General features: G+C 34.9%; 1 protein-coding gene across 1 annotated transcript in view; it reads right to left on the reverse strand.

The window, feature by feature from the left end:
* MALRD1 (MAM and LDL receptor class A domain containing 1) overlaps positions 1-18,209 on the reverse strand; it is a 628,376-nt gene that overhangs the window by 554,596 nt on the left and 55,571 nt on the right. The window contains exons 6-7 of the mRNA XM_036345532.1: positions 8,070-8,216; positions 2,478-2,644 (exon numbers count right to left, since the gene is read on the reverse strand). Of these exons, the coding sequence (XP_036201425.1) occupies positions 2,478-2,644; positions 8,070-8,216 (314 nt within the window). The remainder of the gene's footprint in view (positions 1-2,477; positions 2,645-8,069; positions 8,217-18,209) is intronic.

Consider the following 18,209-nt stretch of genomic DNA (forward strand, 5'->3'; position numbering starts at 1 on the left):
TCTGAATATAAAGAAAATAATTCAGCATTCTCACTAGACATCTCTTTATTTACCTGCACATATCTTAAAGGTTTTTCCTTTATTGTATTCCTGAAAGATGTAAATTATCATTTTCATCAAGAGCTAATTTTGTAACTGATAGATTTGGAGTCTTTTTTAAGAGTGTGATAAAACATTAACTTGTGACTTAAATGTACTTTGTTACAGATTTGTGTTATGTGTATAAAATATAGCAAGTAGAGTGTCAGAAAAAAATAAACCTCTGTCATGCAGAATAGTAGGTAAACTAATAAATTAAACATCAGTCAATACTCTCTATGATGTACTTTTAATTGCTTCTGGTTAATATACCAGATTAGTTCTCAACTAATAAACTTCTGTTCTTATAATGTGGGAAATGGATTGCTGATAACTGTATTCTTGTTATATGAGGTGACATCTAAAGCCAGTTTGTTTCCGTCTTTTCCTGTAGCATCCCAAAGCCACCAGAGAAATGATAGCTCTCATTTTCAGTAATTCATAACTCCATTCTACATATACTAAAACATTAAAAATCCATCACTGGTGTTCAGAGCAGATTAAAATAATCCCCAAAATTAGAAGATATATAATACAAATTTTACTTAAATGTATGATAACTCATTAAGCATTTATCGAATATTAATTAATTACCTGCTGTGTAAGCACTATCATAGGGCCATATATTTTTAAAGGCCTTTAGCTATAATATAAATGTAACAAAATTATTCTAGAAGTTCTTTGTTGAAGAAGGGTACTGGAAATTATAGCTGGTTACAAATTGCATAGAGGCTATCTGGGCTTGGTTTACATAGCATAGGTAACAATAACTGAAAAATCACTGAAACAAAAATACTACAACATATATGGGTAAAGTTTAACCTTTTTGTTTGTTTGTTTTGTAAACTTTCCCCCATGTATCTGGAAAGCTTTGAGAACTACAGAAAGGGCAGGGAGATATTTTTGCAAATTGAATGAAATATACCAAGTAGATTCCAGGGCATTAGGCTGCAAAATACTACTGAAAAATACATACTATTACAAAAATATAACCTAGTTACAGAATGCTAGACATTGTGTCTTATTCTCATAACAAGGGAAAATGTATTAGGCCATCAAATGAGAGTATTCATCCAACTTTATGCTTTAGAACTCTGTGAATATCTTGGAAAAGAAAACTAGAAGAAAGAAGACTGGACATGATGAAAATGACACAAAAGGGAAAGGTGGAAGTGATATAATAGAACTAGGAAGAAAAAGACTTCATCTTGAATTTTCAAATATCTTGCTAATAAGCATTCTGAAATTTGAGGATGAAAGAGAAGAAAATGCTATTGACAGATGGTTATTGGAACTTAATAAGTGCAGATGATAAATGAATTTTTGTTAAAAAAAATGAATCTAGCTGAAGTCATGTGCAAGTTTCACCTGGATTTACCCAAAGTATCCTGAGCCAAAGGAAACAAGTTTGGATGCTTTTGCTGTCTTACTTTTTCCAATACCAGAATTACTGCAATTATTGTCAAATATTCCCCATTTCTAGAATGATTGCTATTTACCCCTATGATTTATTTACTTCTAAATTTATAAGTAAATTTTTCCTCACAATAGAAATTCTAGGTGTCTCAGGTATTTTCCCACATGTAGAGAACTGTTTTTAGTTATAGTTAGGTTAAAAAAAAAAAAAAGGCTTAGGCTAGCATTACCACCACAACTTTTACTCTGCCCATTGTGTCATTTCTTTCATTCAAATGACTCATTTGTCTGTAACTAATTAGTAATTGCCAGCCTTTAAAATATTATCTACTGGTACAAGAATGAGTAATTTGCTTTCATCATATTTAGAACTTTAGTGGTATACAGATCTAAAATCCAAAACAGATCATATCAGAGCTTCAATAGAGAGGTAACAAGATTCCCAAATAGCTAATTTTATTAGACCCATAGTTTCTTTAATATATTTTTATTAATGTTAACAGTTTTATGATATACTAGAGGCCCAGTGCACGAATTTGTGCACAGGTAGGGTCCAGCCAGCCCACCCCAATCGGGGCTGATCAGGCAGTGCTGACCCAGGAGCAGGGGGAACATGGGAGGTGGGTGGGCCAGCCATGCCCCCAATTGGAGGGGGGCTGATCAGGGATGGGGCCTGTTGGGGGGGAGGGGCTGCAGGGCCCTGCTCGAACACCCAGTAAAACTCCTGGTTGAGGGGACAATTTACATATTAGCCTTTTATTATATAGAATTATCACATTGCTTTTGCAAATTATCACATTGGCTTTTGCATATGTCAGTATTTCCTAAACCAGCTTCTTAATATTTCTTTTTAAATATATACTAAATAAAATCAAGCTAAAGAATACCTAAAGCCTACATAATTGAAAATTGAAACAGAAGTTGCCAAGGTTAGAAATTTCATTTACTCAATGGTTTTGAAATAAATGCAAGTTTCTTCTTACCTTATTGTTATACAGACTTACTCTCAGAACACTATTTTCCATAGCATAATAGAACTGCAAATGGCAGCTCTTGCCCAAGCAGTGACACACAGAGCTGTTCAGATAAGCCCTGCTGTCTAAATGGTCAAGAGTAGAAGCATGGTTAGCCCCTACCCACATATAGTAACCTGAAAAATAAAGGAAAAGGAAGCAATTTAGAAACAAATTAGGTATTTTCTACTTAAATAAAATTATTGTATTTCTAGAGTTTTCAAAATCAGACTTGAATCACAAATATTTTATTTAAAATATGATGATATGAAATGATTGCATCAACTACAAATGACAGGTTTCCGTTTCTACATGTACTTCCTAAAATGCATTGAAATCTGCTCCAAATGTCTGAAATAAAAGTTTGATCATGCACCCCAACTGAAAATTCAATAGTCTTATAAAAATCTCAGTGCCACCAAATGTTCATTTTCTTTTAAATATCACAATGTAATTTTCCTTTAATCAAGAATTCTTCAGCCCTGACCGGTTTGGCTCAGAGGATAGAGTATCGGCCTGTGGACTGAAGGGTCCCAGGTTCGATTCCGGTCAAGGGCATGTACCTTGGTTGCCGGCACATCCCCAGTGGGGGATGTGCAGGAGGCGGCTGATGGATGTTTCTCTCTCATCGATGTTTCTAACTCTCTATCCCTCTCCCTTCCTCTCTGTAAAAAATCAATAAAATACATTTTTTTAAAAAAGAATTCTTCAGCTTTCTTTTTAAAATTCTTTTCCCTTTTGATTATTTTTCCACTTTTTACAGAGAAACCTTTATAATTTGACAGAATATATTTTATATATATTGAAGTCTTTTATATATTTTTAGAAAAACATTTCAGAATCAGACATGTATTAGTAAGAATTCTCCAGGGGAACAGAACCAACAGAAACAAAACAATAAATATCTCAGTTATGGAATTGGCACGCAGAGTTATGGAGGCTGAGAAATCCAACAGTCTGCTTTCTGCAAGCTGGAGAACCGGGAAAGTTGGTGCAATTCCAGCTGAGTCTGAAGGCCTGAGGACCAGGGCTGCAATGGTGTAAATCTTAAGAATTTGAAGGCCCAGAACCAGGAGCTTAGATGGCAGATATTTTTATCTCTCTGCATCTTACCTTCTATTTGCAATTCATCTCATGATCTGTGCTCATCTGAGTAATTATGATGGCAACACATGCCATGTGTTACTGGAATCCCACTTTCTCTTGACAAGGATGTTGCTGTGCACTTCTCAAATCCCACTAATTCCATTTTTCACTTTGTTCTTATTGTTGACACTGTTACAGATGTTCCCATTTCTACCTCGTGCCCCCTGCTTTGCCCATCTCCACCCAGCCCGTCCACGCTTCCCTCTGGCCATTACCTCACTATTGTCTGTGTCTATGGGTTATGCATACATGTTCCATGGCTAATCCCTTCACCTTCTTTCATCTAGTCTCCACTTCAATCCCCCCTGACAGCTGTCAGTCTGTTCCATATATCCATGCCTCTGGTTCTACTTTGTTGTTAATCAGTTTCTTTTGTTCATTTAGATTCCACATATAAGTGAGTTCATATGCTATTTGTCTTTCTCTGACTGAATTATTTCACTTAAGCATTATATTCTCCAAGTACATCCATGCTGTTGCAAAGGGTAAGATTTCCTTCTTTCTTACGGCTGGGTAGTATTCCATTGTGTAAATGTACCATAGCTTTTTATCCTCTCATCTACTGATGGGCACTTGGACTCTGTTTCCAGATCTTGGCTATTGTAAATAACACTGTAATGAACATAGGGGTGAAATATTCTTTCTGACTGGTGTTTTGGGACTCTTAGGATATATTCCAAGAAGTGTGACCACTGAGTCAAAAGGCAGCTCCAATTTTAAATTTTTGAGGAAACTCAATACTGTTTTTCACAGTGGCTGCATCAGTCTGCATTCCCACCAGCAGTGCACAAGGGTTCCCTTTTCTCCACAGTCTTGCCAGCACTTATTGCTTATTGATTTATTGATTGTAGCCATTCTGGCAGGTGTGAGGTGATATCTCATCGCAGTTTTAATTTACATCTCTTTGATGATTAGTGATATTAAGCATTTTTTCATATGTCGTTTTGACATTTCTATGTCCTCTTTGGCGAAGTGTCTGCTAGTATTCAGGTACTTTGCCCATTTTTAAAAAATACATTTTTATTAATTTCAGAGAGGAAGGGAGAAGGAGAGAGAAATAGAAACACCAATGATGAGAGAGAATCATTGATCAGCTGCCTCCTGCACACCCCACATTGGGGATCCAGCCCTCAATTCGGGCATGTGCCCTGACCAGGAATTGAACCATGACCTCCTAGTTCATAGGTTGAAGATCAACACCGAGCCATGTCAGCCGGGCCCATTTTTTAAATGGATTTTTATTCTTACTGGTGTTCAGCTATATAACTTCTTATATGTTTTGGAAATTAACCCCATATCAGGTATATCAGTGGAATAATGTTCTACCATTCAATGGGTTTTCATTTTATTGATGGTTTCCTTGCTGTGCAGAAGCTTTTTAATTTGATGTTGTCCCATTTTTATATTTTCTTCATTGTTTCCCTTGCCCTATGAGATACGTCACCAAAAATATTGCTATGAGAGATGTCTGAGATTTTACTGGCTATAATTTCTTCTAGCATTTTTATGGTTTCGTGATTTACATTTAAGTCTTTTGTCCATTCTGATTTTATTCATGTGTATGGTGTAAGTTGGTGGTCTAGTTTAATTTCTTTTGCATGTACCTAATTTTCTCAACACCATATAGTGAAGAGACTGTTTTCACTCCATTGTATGTGCTTGCTGCCTTTGTCAAATATTAATTGCCTATAAAAGGGGAGGGCTGATTTCTGGGCTCTCTGTTCTGTTCCATTGATCTATATGCCTATTCTTATGCCAGTGCCAGGCTGTTTTTATTACAATGGCCTTGAAGTATAGTTTTATATCAGCTATTGTGATACCTTCACTTCGTTCTTCTTTCTTAAGATTGCTGAGGCTATTTGGAATCTTTTTTTGTGTGTGACAGAATATAATTCAAATGCCCTCTTTCTTAAGAAACTAGATGGAAGCATCAAATATCTATAGTCTTACTAAAGGCACCTGTGAATTTTTTATTACCTAAAAATATTATCAATCAATTTCTTCCCATCTGATTCTTAAAACCAATTTTGCTTGTTGTTTAACTCAATAATGTAGACAATACAAAGATATTTTCATAATTCTATAACTTCAATTTTCAAAAATAATCTTTCAAATGCTTGTTTTGTAAGTTAGTTAATATTCCTGCAGCTTCTAAAAACTATGAGTTTAAATTAAATGAAACTCCTATTTATTAGAAATTTTAGACTTTAATGAAAATAGCACAGTAAGTTAATACTTTGCTTCGGACCTATACACAAGGAAATGATAAATAGAAAACACATTTTTATAAAGGCAAAGACAGGTCAAATGCCATCTCAAGAGAAAAGAAAAAAATATGCCAAGTGATGAGCAGGGCTGAAACCACAGAACATGTGCTTTAGGATAAAAAGCAGGCTGTCGTAGCTTGAATTTTGACTAATTTAAATTTTGCAAAAGCTAAAGGAGAAGAGTCAAATTCTCTTAACAAAAGCAAAGGCTAGGGCAGGGAACCTGCTCATAAACTGAGGTGGGAAATATACCTTCCCTCACTGCCTCCGGCTGTAAGAGGCAGGATGTGCAAGACTCCAAGCATTGCCATGAAATATGAAACCATAAACTAGTATTGTTCCTCAGGTAAGGTATCAGGGAGCTAAGTAATGCTACAACAAAATCCCTGAACAGGGAGGTAGGTACAAAGAAAAACATCAGGAAAGAATGGAGGAAGGATAGAGAAAAAGCAAATCCACAGTAGATATCAGGAGAAAAGGACTATCAGCATGTAGTTAGAAGAGAAACAAACAGACTTTCATTTTAAAATTGTATCACCACATAACTTATTATTTAGGGGTGAGGCCAATTTAAAAATGTTTAAAGTTTATAAATACTAAGCAAGTTCATCACCACAAATCTTATGTAAATAAAAAACAAGTAATTTAAAAAGTGAACCTTTGCAAGAAGGAAAAGAAACTGAAAGGAAGAGGATAAAATAATAGAAACCAAAAAAAATGACTAAAGAAAATAATAAAATATATCCTTGTAACATTTGAAAACATAATAGCTTCAAACGATATTTACTTAAAAATATTTTTTTAAATATAAAACTATAATTCAAGACCTAAAAAGGGTGGTGGGTGAATATGGAAGAAGGTATAGGGGGATGAATGGTGATGGGAAAAAAAAAGGAAAAAAAAAGGGACGGTTAAAAATGGTAATTTAAATTATGACAAGTTCATTCTATTCCAGAAAGTGACAAACATATTGAAGCACTTTAGGATTATTAAAGAAATTTAATATTAAAGATATATGTCAACGTTTTTAAATAACCATAAAAACATTATATATAAAAGACTAATAACCAAAGATCTTAACAGACACCTAACTAAAGAAGATATACAGATGACAAATATGTATATAAAAATACTCCATATAATATGTCATCAGGGAAATAAAAAGTAAACAATGAGATTCCATTACACACCCATTAAAGTGGCCAAAATCCTGAATACTGGCAACACCAAATTCTGGAGAAGATGCAGCACAACAGAAATATCATTCATTTCTGGTGGGATCACAGACACTTTTGAAAGTAGTTTGACACTTTCTTACAAAACTAACCATATTATTCCATATAATTCAGCAATTGTGCTCCATGGTATTTACTCAAAGGAGCTGAAAAATGTAGATCCACACAAAAACCTGCACATGGGTGTTTAGAGCAGCTTTATTCATAATTGCTAAAACTTGAAAGCAACCAAGACTTCCTCAGTAGGTGAATGGATAAACTGTGTTTCACCCAGACACTGGAATATTATTCAGTATTAAAAAGACATGAGCTATTGAGCCCACTGAAAGACATGGAGAAAATGAAAATGCATATTACTCAGGAGCCAATCTCAAAAGGCTTTATACTTTATGACTCCAACTATATGATACGCCGGAAAAGGCAAAACTATGGGGACAATAAAATCTACATGGAAATAGATTAGTTTCTGCTGGAATAAAATTTTAAATTATACTTTTTAAAAATAACTAACAATACCCCTACCAAAAAAAAATAAAGTAATAAAGAGAAAAGTACACAGAAATAACAAATTAGTGTTAGAATAAGAGGAAGAAACTCATTGACAATACTGCAGGAATAGGGAGAGCTAACAGAGTTGATAAACCTTTTTTTGTTATTGTTCATGAAAAATCTATTATCTCCTGATGATAAAAAATGATAAAATTTTCAAATTAAAATAGTTAATTAACCTAGTGTAATTTCTCCTTTACACTGTTGGAAATTATTGATTTTTCCATTTTCAATATCTATGGCATAATATAGTTTCAAAAAAATATACTCAGTATGTTCAAGACCCTGATCAAATGTCTGCATACAGTCATAATAAAGTACAGTTCTAAAAATAATATATAAAAGATATTATTTTTTATTCCTACCTTCATCATCACTACTTTGATCCTGCTGAGGTGGAGATTCTAAAGCAGGAACTCTTCTTGCATTTGTGCGCAACCAGGAAATGTGCCCAGCAGGTGCTTCTGATGCCCAGCCACACGTGTCAAATTCAAATCCACAGGGCTGACACACTAAAGAGAGGAGAGAAAGATCCTGGTGGACTCTCACAGGCTATGAGAGTGGTTACTGCCATGGTTGGTGTTACAGTGGGATTTATACACAAATTCATATCTGGAAATTTTGGTTCAATAAACCTTAGAATGAACCAGCAATTCTATTTTTCAAGTTCTTCAGTTCACTCAGATGGGCATCCCCCAAAATGAGAACCATTGCATTGCCATAAAAAAATGAAAATTTTCGATCTTTCCTTGGACAAGTGCTTTGGTTTTGATTTTTTAAATAGCATAATATCTGACCTTAGCTAATTTATGGAAATAATTTTATTTATATAATTGACTATTCATAATCACATTGAGATTTTAAAGAATCATTACGTATAAAATTCCAAAATTGTCTTTAGTGGAACTGTTTTACAAAGTAATATCACCTTAAATTGATATATTTAATATATTTCACTTGTTGAATAAATCAATCTTCCAATAACATTCCAGCTAAAACTTGGGCATAAATGTCAACAAATACCAAATAACAAGTGAGTATCTTATATTCCTATTGGTGATCTGAGTCTCATGAATGGATCACACACCAACAAGCTGGGTATGCCAATTTAACACTTACATCTTAATCCTGCATCTGTAGAGTCAAATCTGCAGAGACTTGTATCAGGATGGCATAGTTCCTGCTTGGTGACCGATGCTTCTTGACATGGTAAAGTTTCATCTGTTAAATTTAAAGAGTGAGATGCAGATGCAACTGGGGGAGTTATTCATTTATTAAGACACAAGAAGCCCGGTGCACTTGAGGGGATCCCTCAGCCTGGCCAGTGCCCTCTTACAGTCCAGGAGCCCTCAGGGGATGTCCAACTGATGATTTAGGCCAGTTCCCCCCGAGGAGCTGGCCTAAGACAGTAGTTGGACATCCTTAGCACTGCCACGGAGGCAGGAGAGGCTCCCGCCACTGCCACTGCACTCACCAGCCATGAGCCCAGCTTCTGGCTGAGCTGCGCTCCCCCTGTGGGAGCGTGCTGACCACCAGGGGGCAGCTCCTGTGTTGAGCGTCTGCCCCCTGGTGGTCAGTGCACATCATAGTGACAGGTCATTCTGCCATTCAGTCGATTTGCATATTAGGCTTTTATTATAAAGGACTAACACTTGTTCTACAGAGCATTTCCACCCAAATCTTCTTTATGGCAGCATCATCCCTTAGGTCAGTGATGGCGAACCTTTTGAGCTCGGTGTGTCAGCATTTAGAAAAACCCTTACTTAACTCTGGTGCTGTGTCACATATAGAAATTTTTTGATATTTGCAACCATAGTAAAACAAAGATTTATATTTTTGATATTTATTTTATATATTTAAATGCCATTTAACAAAGAACAATCAACCAAAAAAATGAGTTCATAGGTTCGCCATCACTGCCTTAGGTGGACCCATTACACAAAGAAAGGATATATAAACCATGCTAATGCTTCTGGGATTTAATCAGATCTCTGTGGTGAATGCTAAAACCAAATCTTTCATCCCCACCAAAGTAACCTGTCTGAACATGAAAACTAACAGCCTATTATTAAAAGGATAATAGTACATGCATCAGATGTAATGTATAGTGTCTTCTTTAACTGGAAGCAGGATCTGCCCTGGAACTATTTTCCCTGCAGCCCTTTCAAACGGTGCCTCCTTTCCTCCCACAGCCCTCCCAACACAGAACTTAAAAGTGGATAGGTGTCCTTCCTGTACCAGTAGCCACTTCCAGATAATTCTCAGTTTCCAAAATACCCAGCCTTGAATCTCTGGACATCAAAGGGTTCACTCTCTGTGCCAGTTTGTTGCAGTCACCTACAGACTATGCACAACAGCTCAATCCTTGATGGCATCAGCCCTTGTCTCACTGTCATTCTTTGTCATTTCAATATTCATCTTCATTTCTTCTTTTCTTCTTCATTTCTTGATTTCTTCTTATTGGTGATTGTGAAGGAGAACCCTGATGAAAAATGACCTCTGCCACCAATCCTTGGAGGATTATCATTACTAATAACATTTCCTTGATCTTAATTACAAGTGACTCACTCCACACCTTCATCCCCATTGTTCCAGTTCACTCCCTCTCATATCTCAACCGCAACAATGTTTTGACAACACCAGGCCCTACCAGCTAATGGTCCTACAATCTTATCAATTCCTTTCATCCTCTCTCATGTTCTCTCTTCCTTTCTTACAGATGTTAGACAGCCAGTCATCCTGGCTCTTCTCATGCTTCCCCATACTCTTGGAGCAAAAACTGAAAAGTACAATTCTTCACATAGTGCAAATAATGGATAGTTAGCTTTTTGATCATCGTGTAAGTGCCTAACATTCAGCTGTTGATTGCTGAGGCACCCATTTCAAAGACATCCGCTTGAATAAACACATGGCCAGCTACACAACTAGATAAAGAACCAGGCAGCCGCAGCCCATGAAGTTCCCCTTTTAGAAAGCCTTGGTTGACCTAGATAAAGGACTATTGGACTGACCCTGCTTTTCCTTTCCTTGCTGTTATTTTTAAAATTCACCAATAAAGAGTGGACCCACAAAAGTCTAGGCCCCCACCCTTGGTTCCAATAAAGGCAGAAACCCTGGCCAGCGCACACGTTCGCTCTCTCTCTCTCCCACTATGACCTAAATGTATGGCCCCAAATGATCCTCTAGGACTTATGAGTAATGAAGCTTGTTTTTTCAAACTTCTTTGATGGCTGTTGCTAAGGTGCATCTTGCAATCTTAAAAACAACCACCACAAGGGCTGGTCCAGTCACAACTTTGGCTCCAGGCAGGGAAATGTCTTCAGGGGCTGCCAAAGTAGTAAGGGCCCAGGTGAGTGTCCCGTGCACTCCTAGTTGATAGCATCACTATGGATAGGCTTGGATTTACACAAAACCCACCACCTCCTCCATTTACATCTGTGCAGCAGAACTTGAGTGAAGAGAGGCCCACAATCATGATGATTAAAATTACATATTCATGATTACTCATTTCATTGCATCATGGCAATGGCACACTACATTTTTCTAAATCTTTCTTTTTCCTCTATTCCTAGAAACTATTCAAAGACCTTTACCCCTCCTTAAATTTCCACATCCTCTTTCATTTCAGTTAATCATCCTTCATTCCACCTCATCATTCTCAGCTAATCATCTTGCTTCACATTTCATAGAAAAATCAGAAGAAAACCTAATAAGTGCTGCCACCAATGTACCTACACAGCTGTCCACATGCCTTTCCTCCTGTAATGTGGGTCAACTAGCCATGCTCCACTCTAAGCCCCCTCCTTTCATTCATTTATATAGAAAATGCATCTCTTCGTGCCCATCTAAGAAATCATTCCAGCAATTTCCTCTTCTCCTTTATACTAGCATGTCCTCTTGGAAATAGCTTCAGTATACTAAGTGGCCAAAATTTTATCCATCCTAAGGAAACCTCCCTACCCTACAACCCCTTCCAACTAATTTTTCTAAGTTTTTCATATTCTCACTGACTCCACACCCATTTGTCCCCCCTCAGTTATTCTTGAATCCATTCCAATAAGGTTTTTGTCAAATATCTTTTTATTGAGGTAAGATTCACATAACATTAAATTCATTTTAACCATTTGTAAGTATACAATTCAATGGCTGTTAGTACATTTACAATGGTCTACCATTATCATCAGTAGCTAATTCCAAAACATTTTCATTATACAAAAAAAAAAAAAACACCAAAAACATGTATAACCATGAACAGTCAGTCCCCATTCTCTCCTCCCTCATCCCACAAACCTCTAGCAACCAGTAATCTGTTTTCTGTCTATATGGATTTACCCAGTACATTCCATATACTAGTAAATGGAATAATACAATATTGGCCTTTTGTGTTTGACTTCAACTTAGCATTTAATGTTTTAAAGGTTCATTCTTGTTGTAACATGTATCAGAACTTTATTCCTTCTTTTTTTTACCCCACTACTCCACAGGAACTGTACATGTAAAGGTTGACCTCTATATTGCTAAATCTAGTACTTAATTTTCCCTCCCCAACATACCTGACATATAGTAGTATTGGGCCTAGTTGATCACCCTCCTTCTTCCCTAGATTCTAATACATAAATTTTCTCCTGGCTTTCCTCTTAAATTACTAGCTGTTCATTCTCAGACTCCTTTTTTTTCTGTCTCCTCAAGGTTACACAAAGTAGGATTAGAGCTCAGTCCTTAGATCTCTTCTCTACAGTCATGTTCTTGTTAGTATCACCTAGTGTCACACCTTTAAAATTTTTCCTAAGTGCAAGTGACTCATAAAATTATATCTTATGCCCAGACCTTTTACTGGACTCCAATATAAATATCATCCTGATGACTTGGCTCCTTCACCTGGCTAACTAACAAGCATCTCAATAGAAATATTTCCAAAACTAAAGTTCTCATTTTCTCTACCCAAACTTTCTCCTCCCACATTCTTTGCCATTGTAGTTCATGACAACTCCACCCTTATAAATCAGCAAGAAATGTGGAGTCATCCCCATCTCTTTTACTGTGCAAACACCATCCATCAGCCTATCTTTGCTTTGTTTAGAAAACACATTAAGAATATGACTGTATCCTACCACCTCCACTACTACTGTTGAAGGTAACAGCATTCTTTCTGGATTATAATAATAACTTTTGCCTCCTTGTTTCTGCCTTTCTCCCAATATGTGAGTCAGATCATGTATCCTCTGCTCAAAACCCTTCCCTGGCTTTCTAGCCTTCATGAAGTATGCACAAAAGTCTTTACCATGATCATCCTCATATAAACCATGAGAAACTCTACATTCATGGTACTTCCAGTACATACATCGCTTGCGCACTCAACAACTTGGCTTTTCTGCACAGTAACTATGATCTCCATGTAACCATGCCTGACTACTCGAAAACTTCATCTCACCCTCACTTGTAGCACTTCTTATCTTGGCTTTCTGTTTTATTGTTCCTCATAGTACATATCACCACTTGACATAAAATATATTTTTTTGTTTATTTACTTATTTGCTTATTATCTTTCTCCCTCTGACTAAAATTTAAGTTCCATGGATGCAGGAATTACTGTTTGTTTGTTATTTTTGCTGCTGTCTCCCAATGTTTAGAAAACTTCTTTGGCACAACATATGTGCTCATTATATACTTAATTAGTGAATGGATAAAAAAATAACTTAAGAAAAATTTGACAAAAATTTTTAAATGCCATATATTCTATGTAAATTATTTGCATTTCTATTTGAAATAAAATTGAAGCAATTGGTTATGAAAATGATTTGCGAATAACATCCATAATCTGGTTTTTCATAATGAAAGCTTACAAATGATTAATGTTCTAAGCTTCCTGAATGGAAGAGCCACTAAAAATAAAACTGCATATGCAATTAAGGGAGTGTGGGCAATAAATGAAGCTAACATGGCACAATAACAATTACTATGAAACAAAACTATAATTTCTGTAGTTTTGTATAATAGCTACAAATCTTCTCCCCCTCACATCTACATAATTAAATATTGGCTATAGTTTAATTAAATTATCTCTAGTTTTTCACTATTTATACAAGACAAAAAAACAACAACAAAGGTACTGTAAACAAAAATGGCAAAACAGGCAAGTATAAATTGCAAGAATTAGGAATCTAGCTTGTATGTATTGATATAAATATCTTTAATCAATGTCAACCACTTTTGTTACCTTTGGCTCCAAAACTAGAATTTACAATCATAAAAACAATGGCATGGGGGTATAAGTTGTAATTCACTTAATATCGTAGACAGCATTTTTTATTTAGCACATTTATCCAGAACTCAGAACTATTTAAAATGTCAATTTTTTTGTATTTATGGTAATCATTTTATCTCCCTCCTCACACTCTTCCTCTCTCATTCTAACATGCACCACGATGTAGTTGCAGAAAATTATTTTGTGTGTTTTTTAATTCTCCATTACTGATACATGATCAGTAGGATGAAGCTTTGCCAAACATTTTAATGTCTCTATACCAATGAGGCCATGTGTCTAGAGCCTGCATCCTTCAAATCTAATCTTGTACAAGCAGGTTGTGTGAAACTGGCCAGACTCGGATGGTAGAGAAGGAATTCTCAAGGCCACTACAGTAAAAGTTATCATCAACATTCACTTTTGATCAGGGGCTTTAGACAATCTCTTTGTCAATTTTCTTAAATTAGAAATTAGTAATGGATTTCAGTGAACAGTTATTAGATCTTAAAGGGTAGCTAGAAGATAATAAGATGAAAAAGGTACTTAGGTTCTTAGTTATTTAACTGTACTGGATAAAACATGCATCATTCAGATTCTCATTAAGAGATGATTTGTATATTTGAGGTATTCATATATTTTGACAAAGGCAAAGTATGGGCAGACCAATCTAAAAATATTCACAGAATATTCAAAATATTCTGAGTATGGGCCACAGCATTCAATCTTTATAAAAATTATAATAAGCCTTTATTCAAGGATTAATGTTATTAAAGAAGCAGTGGTTAAGCACTTTCTTATTTAGTCACAGTCACAAACCTTGATTTTTTTTCCCCACACTTGCTACTTTGGCAATTTACAGAGATCCTCCTATTCAATAAATGTACAGTGAATGTTTATGTGTTGAGAAAACCAGTCATTTACAATGATGCTGTTTGAAGGTGTGAAAATAGTCTAAAATATTTATTTAATATTATAAAAAGAATTTAGTTTTATTGTCCACCTTGTAAAATGTTCAGAAACCATTAAAATACCTATACCTGACATTTTTATGAAGAAAGTCATTGACATTTCAATAGTAAAAAATACATATAATAAAATAATAAATTTATGTTTTTTTCCCTCTAAAGATAATACTACACTTAATCTATGTAATACAATCTCACCATCAGAATTTTTCCAACTTTAAAAGACCTGGGGAAGGAGTAGGAGTAGGGAGGAGGGGGTCAATGGGGTGGAAAAGGGAGGACAGCTGTAAAACTTTCAACAATAAAGATAAATTTTCAAAAAATTAAAATTAAAAAGTTACTTTTAAAAAATTCCTTTTAATTTACATATGGTAATATTCATACTTTTGGGTATTTACGTTTATGAATTTTACCAAACAGAGAGCCATTATCTGCAAATTCATTAAATTCTACTTATTCAGTCAGGTCTTCTTTGATGTCATTCACCAATGTTTGGGAGTTTTCAAAAAACTGATCCAGCATATATTTTGTTATATTTATATGTAAGACTTTACTTTACTTATATTACAAAGAGCACCATTTTTCTAACAGAGTTTTAATTATTCATTGCTATACTATAGAAATACAATATTGATTTTATATCGACCTTATATCCTACTACTGTGATAAGTTCATTTACTAGTTTCAGAAGCTTTTTTTTCCCCAGAAGCTTTTTAAAATATAAATTTTATGATATATTGTTATAGACAATCGTGTTATTTGCAAATATGAATAGATTAATTCTTTCTGCTCCACTTGCATGCCTTACTTATGCGTCTTGCCTTATTGCATTGGCTATGACTTCCTGTTGAAAAGAAGTGTTAAGAATGGACATCATTGCTCGGTTCTCAGTTTTAGGGATAAAGCATTCATCCTTTCGTCATTATGTATGATGTTAGCTGTTGAGTTTTTGTACATGCCCTTTATTCCTTTAAAAATGTTCATACTTTGCTTGAGGTTTATAATCATGACAGTATGTTGAATGCTGTCAAATGCTTGTATGAATCTATTGAGATCATCATGTGCTTATTTCCTTTAGTCTGTCAACATGGTGAATTACAGTGATTGCTTTACAAACATTGAACCAGCCTTGCATTTCCCAATGATTGTGGTGTGTTATCATTTTTATATGCTACTGGATTCCATTTGCTAATATTTTAGTAAAGACTTTTTTGTGATAGAAATGTTGGTGTTCAGTATTCTTATAATATTTTTTTCTGGTTTGGGGATTAGGGTAAAGCCACTCTTACAGAATAAGATGACAAGTGTTCACTTCTATTTTCTGGAATAGAAAGTATAAAACTGGTGTTATTTCTCCCCTAAATATTCAATACAATTTTCCACTACAACCATATGGTCCTGGAGTTCTCTTTAACAGAAAATTTTCACTATGATTCCTATTTATTTAATGAATATAAAATTATTCAGATTATCAATTTCTTCTTCAGTGACTTTGGTTGCTTGTGACTTTCAAAGAATTTTCCCATTTCATATAAATTGTTGAATTTATGTTCAGAGAGTTATTTGTTATATTCCTTCATTATTATTCTTTTTAATATCTGTAGAGTTTTTAATGTTAGCCCCTATTTCATTCCTGATATTGTTAATGTGTGTCTGCTTTCTTTTTTCCTTGATCAGACTAGAATTTTGCCAATTTTATTTACCTTTTCAAAGAACCAACTTTTCATTTTAAGAATTTTCTCTATTATTTCCCATCTTTAATTCCATTATTAAGTGACTTAGCTTTAACATGTTCTTTTTCTACTTGATTTATGTGGATAGTTAAATTACTGTTTGGGATCTTTCTTCTTTCCTAATAAAAACTTTATACCTATTAATTTCCCTCTAAGCACTGCATTAGCTGTATTACACAAATTTTAGTGTTATACTTTCATTTTAATTCACTTCAAAATACTTGGCTATTTTGAAGTATGTTTTATTTAAATGTGTATAATTTAGTTTCCAAATAATTGTGGATTTCTCAGATTTATAATTTAATTTCATTTTGGTCAGAGGATATATTTTATATGATTTCAATTGTTTTAAAATTCTTAAGTTTTGTTTTGTGGCTCCAGTAGTGCATCACCAATTCAAATCAGAGTCTGAAAATTTCAATAATACTATCCTGTCTTTATTCAATAATTTTATATTTTGTTCATTATTGATATTGATTTTTTCGGCATTAATTTTGATTTTTAATATATTGTATTAACATATTATTTATCATGATGAGTAGACATCTTAGTTTACTTGGGCTGCCACAACAAAGTTCCATATACTGGACGGTTTGAACACGTGATTTAAACAACAGATATTTATTTTCTCACAGTGCTGGAGGATGGAAGTCCATGAAAACTGTCTAGCCAATGACATGGTCAAAAACATGGACTTTTCCCATTTCTTCCTTCTTCCTGTCCTATGAGATGTACAGAGCCTCAACAGTCATTTGGGACCATCAAATGACAAGCATCAGGCAAATACTAAGGAAATCCCTTCTTCCCTGACTTTAATAATTAGTACTAAATAGTATCTAATGTGGTGTATTGAAGAAACTTTACCATAACTACCTATCTCCTCTATTTTCTTAAGTCACCTAAGAGAACATTTCTGTTTTCTTGCATCCAAATACATTCTTAACTCTACCCTCCACTGGAGTAGGATTTTCTGATGGAGATATACAAAACATGTTGCATTGGCTTTGCCTGATGTCTCTGATGCTCCCCTATCCTGACCACAATTACCAGAACCGCATGATACAGAAACCTCTGATTCTAGATAGCTAGCTCTGACTCAGCGCAGTCATTGTCAAGTATAATAATCAACATAAAAATAACATCCCAAATACCAGTTCTATTCTTAAAACTGAGATTGGCTAGCTTTACAAAAAATGTCCTGAAAACATTATTTAAAATACAGGCCCCATCCTCAGTGATTCCCCTCTAGCAGGTCTGCAGTGAAGCCCAGAATCAATCACTCCTCCATGTCATTCTGATGATTACCTAAATTTAGTCTATCATGATAGTGCCTGAACTTAACTGGAGAGCCTCATTTGGAAATTTAATGTTACATAATTTTACCATCTCTCACATTCCTGCCATTTACAAAACGCAATTCTATCCAAATGCCAATCCTATCCCATCGTGCTTTATCCTATTTCTCCATTATTAATACTCCTAGCACTGTTTTCCCCTCACTGCTCACTCTGAGAAACAAAATACAAAACTTTCTTCACTTACTTTTAAAGAGCACACGATGTG

Source organism: Myotis myotis, unplaced genomic scaffold (assembly GCF_014108235.1).
Source record: "Myotis myotis isolate mMyoMyo1 unplaced genomic scaffold, mMyoMyo1.p scaffold_m19_p_1, whole genome shotgun sequence".
NCBI classification, from domain to species: Eukaryota; Metazoa; Chordata; class Mammalia; order Chiroptera; family Vespertilionidae; genus Myotis; species Myotis myotis.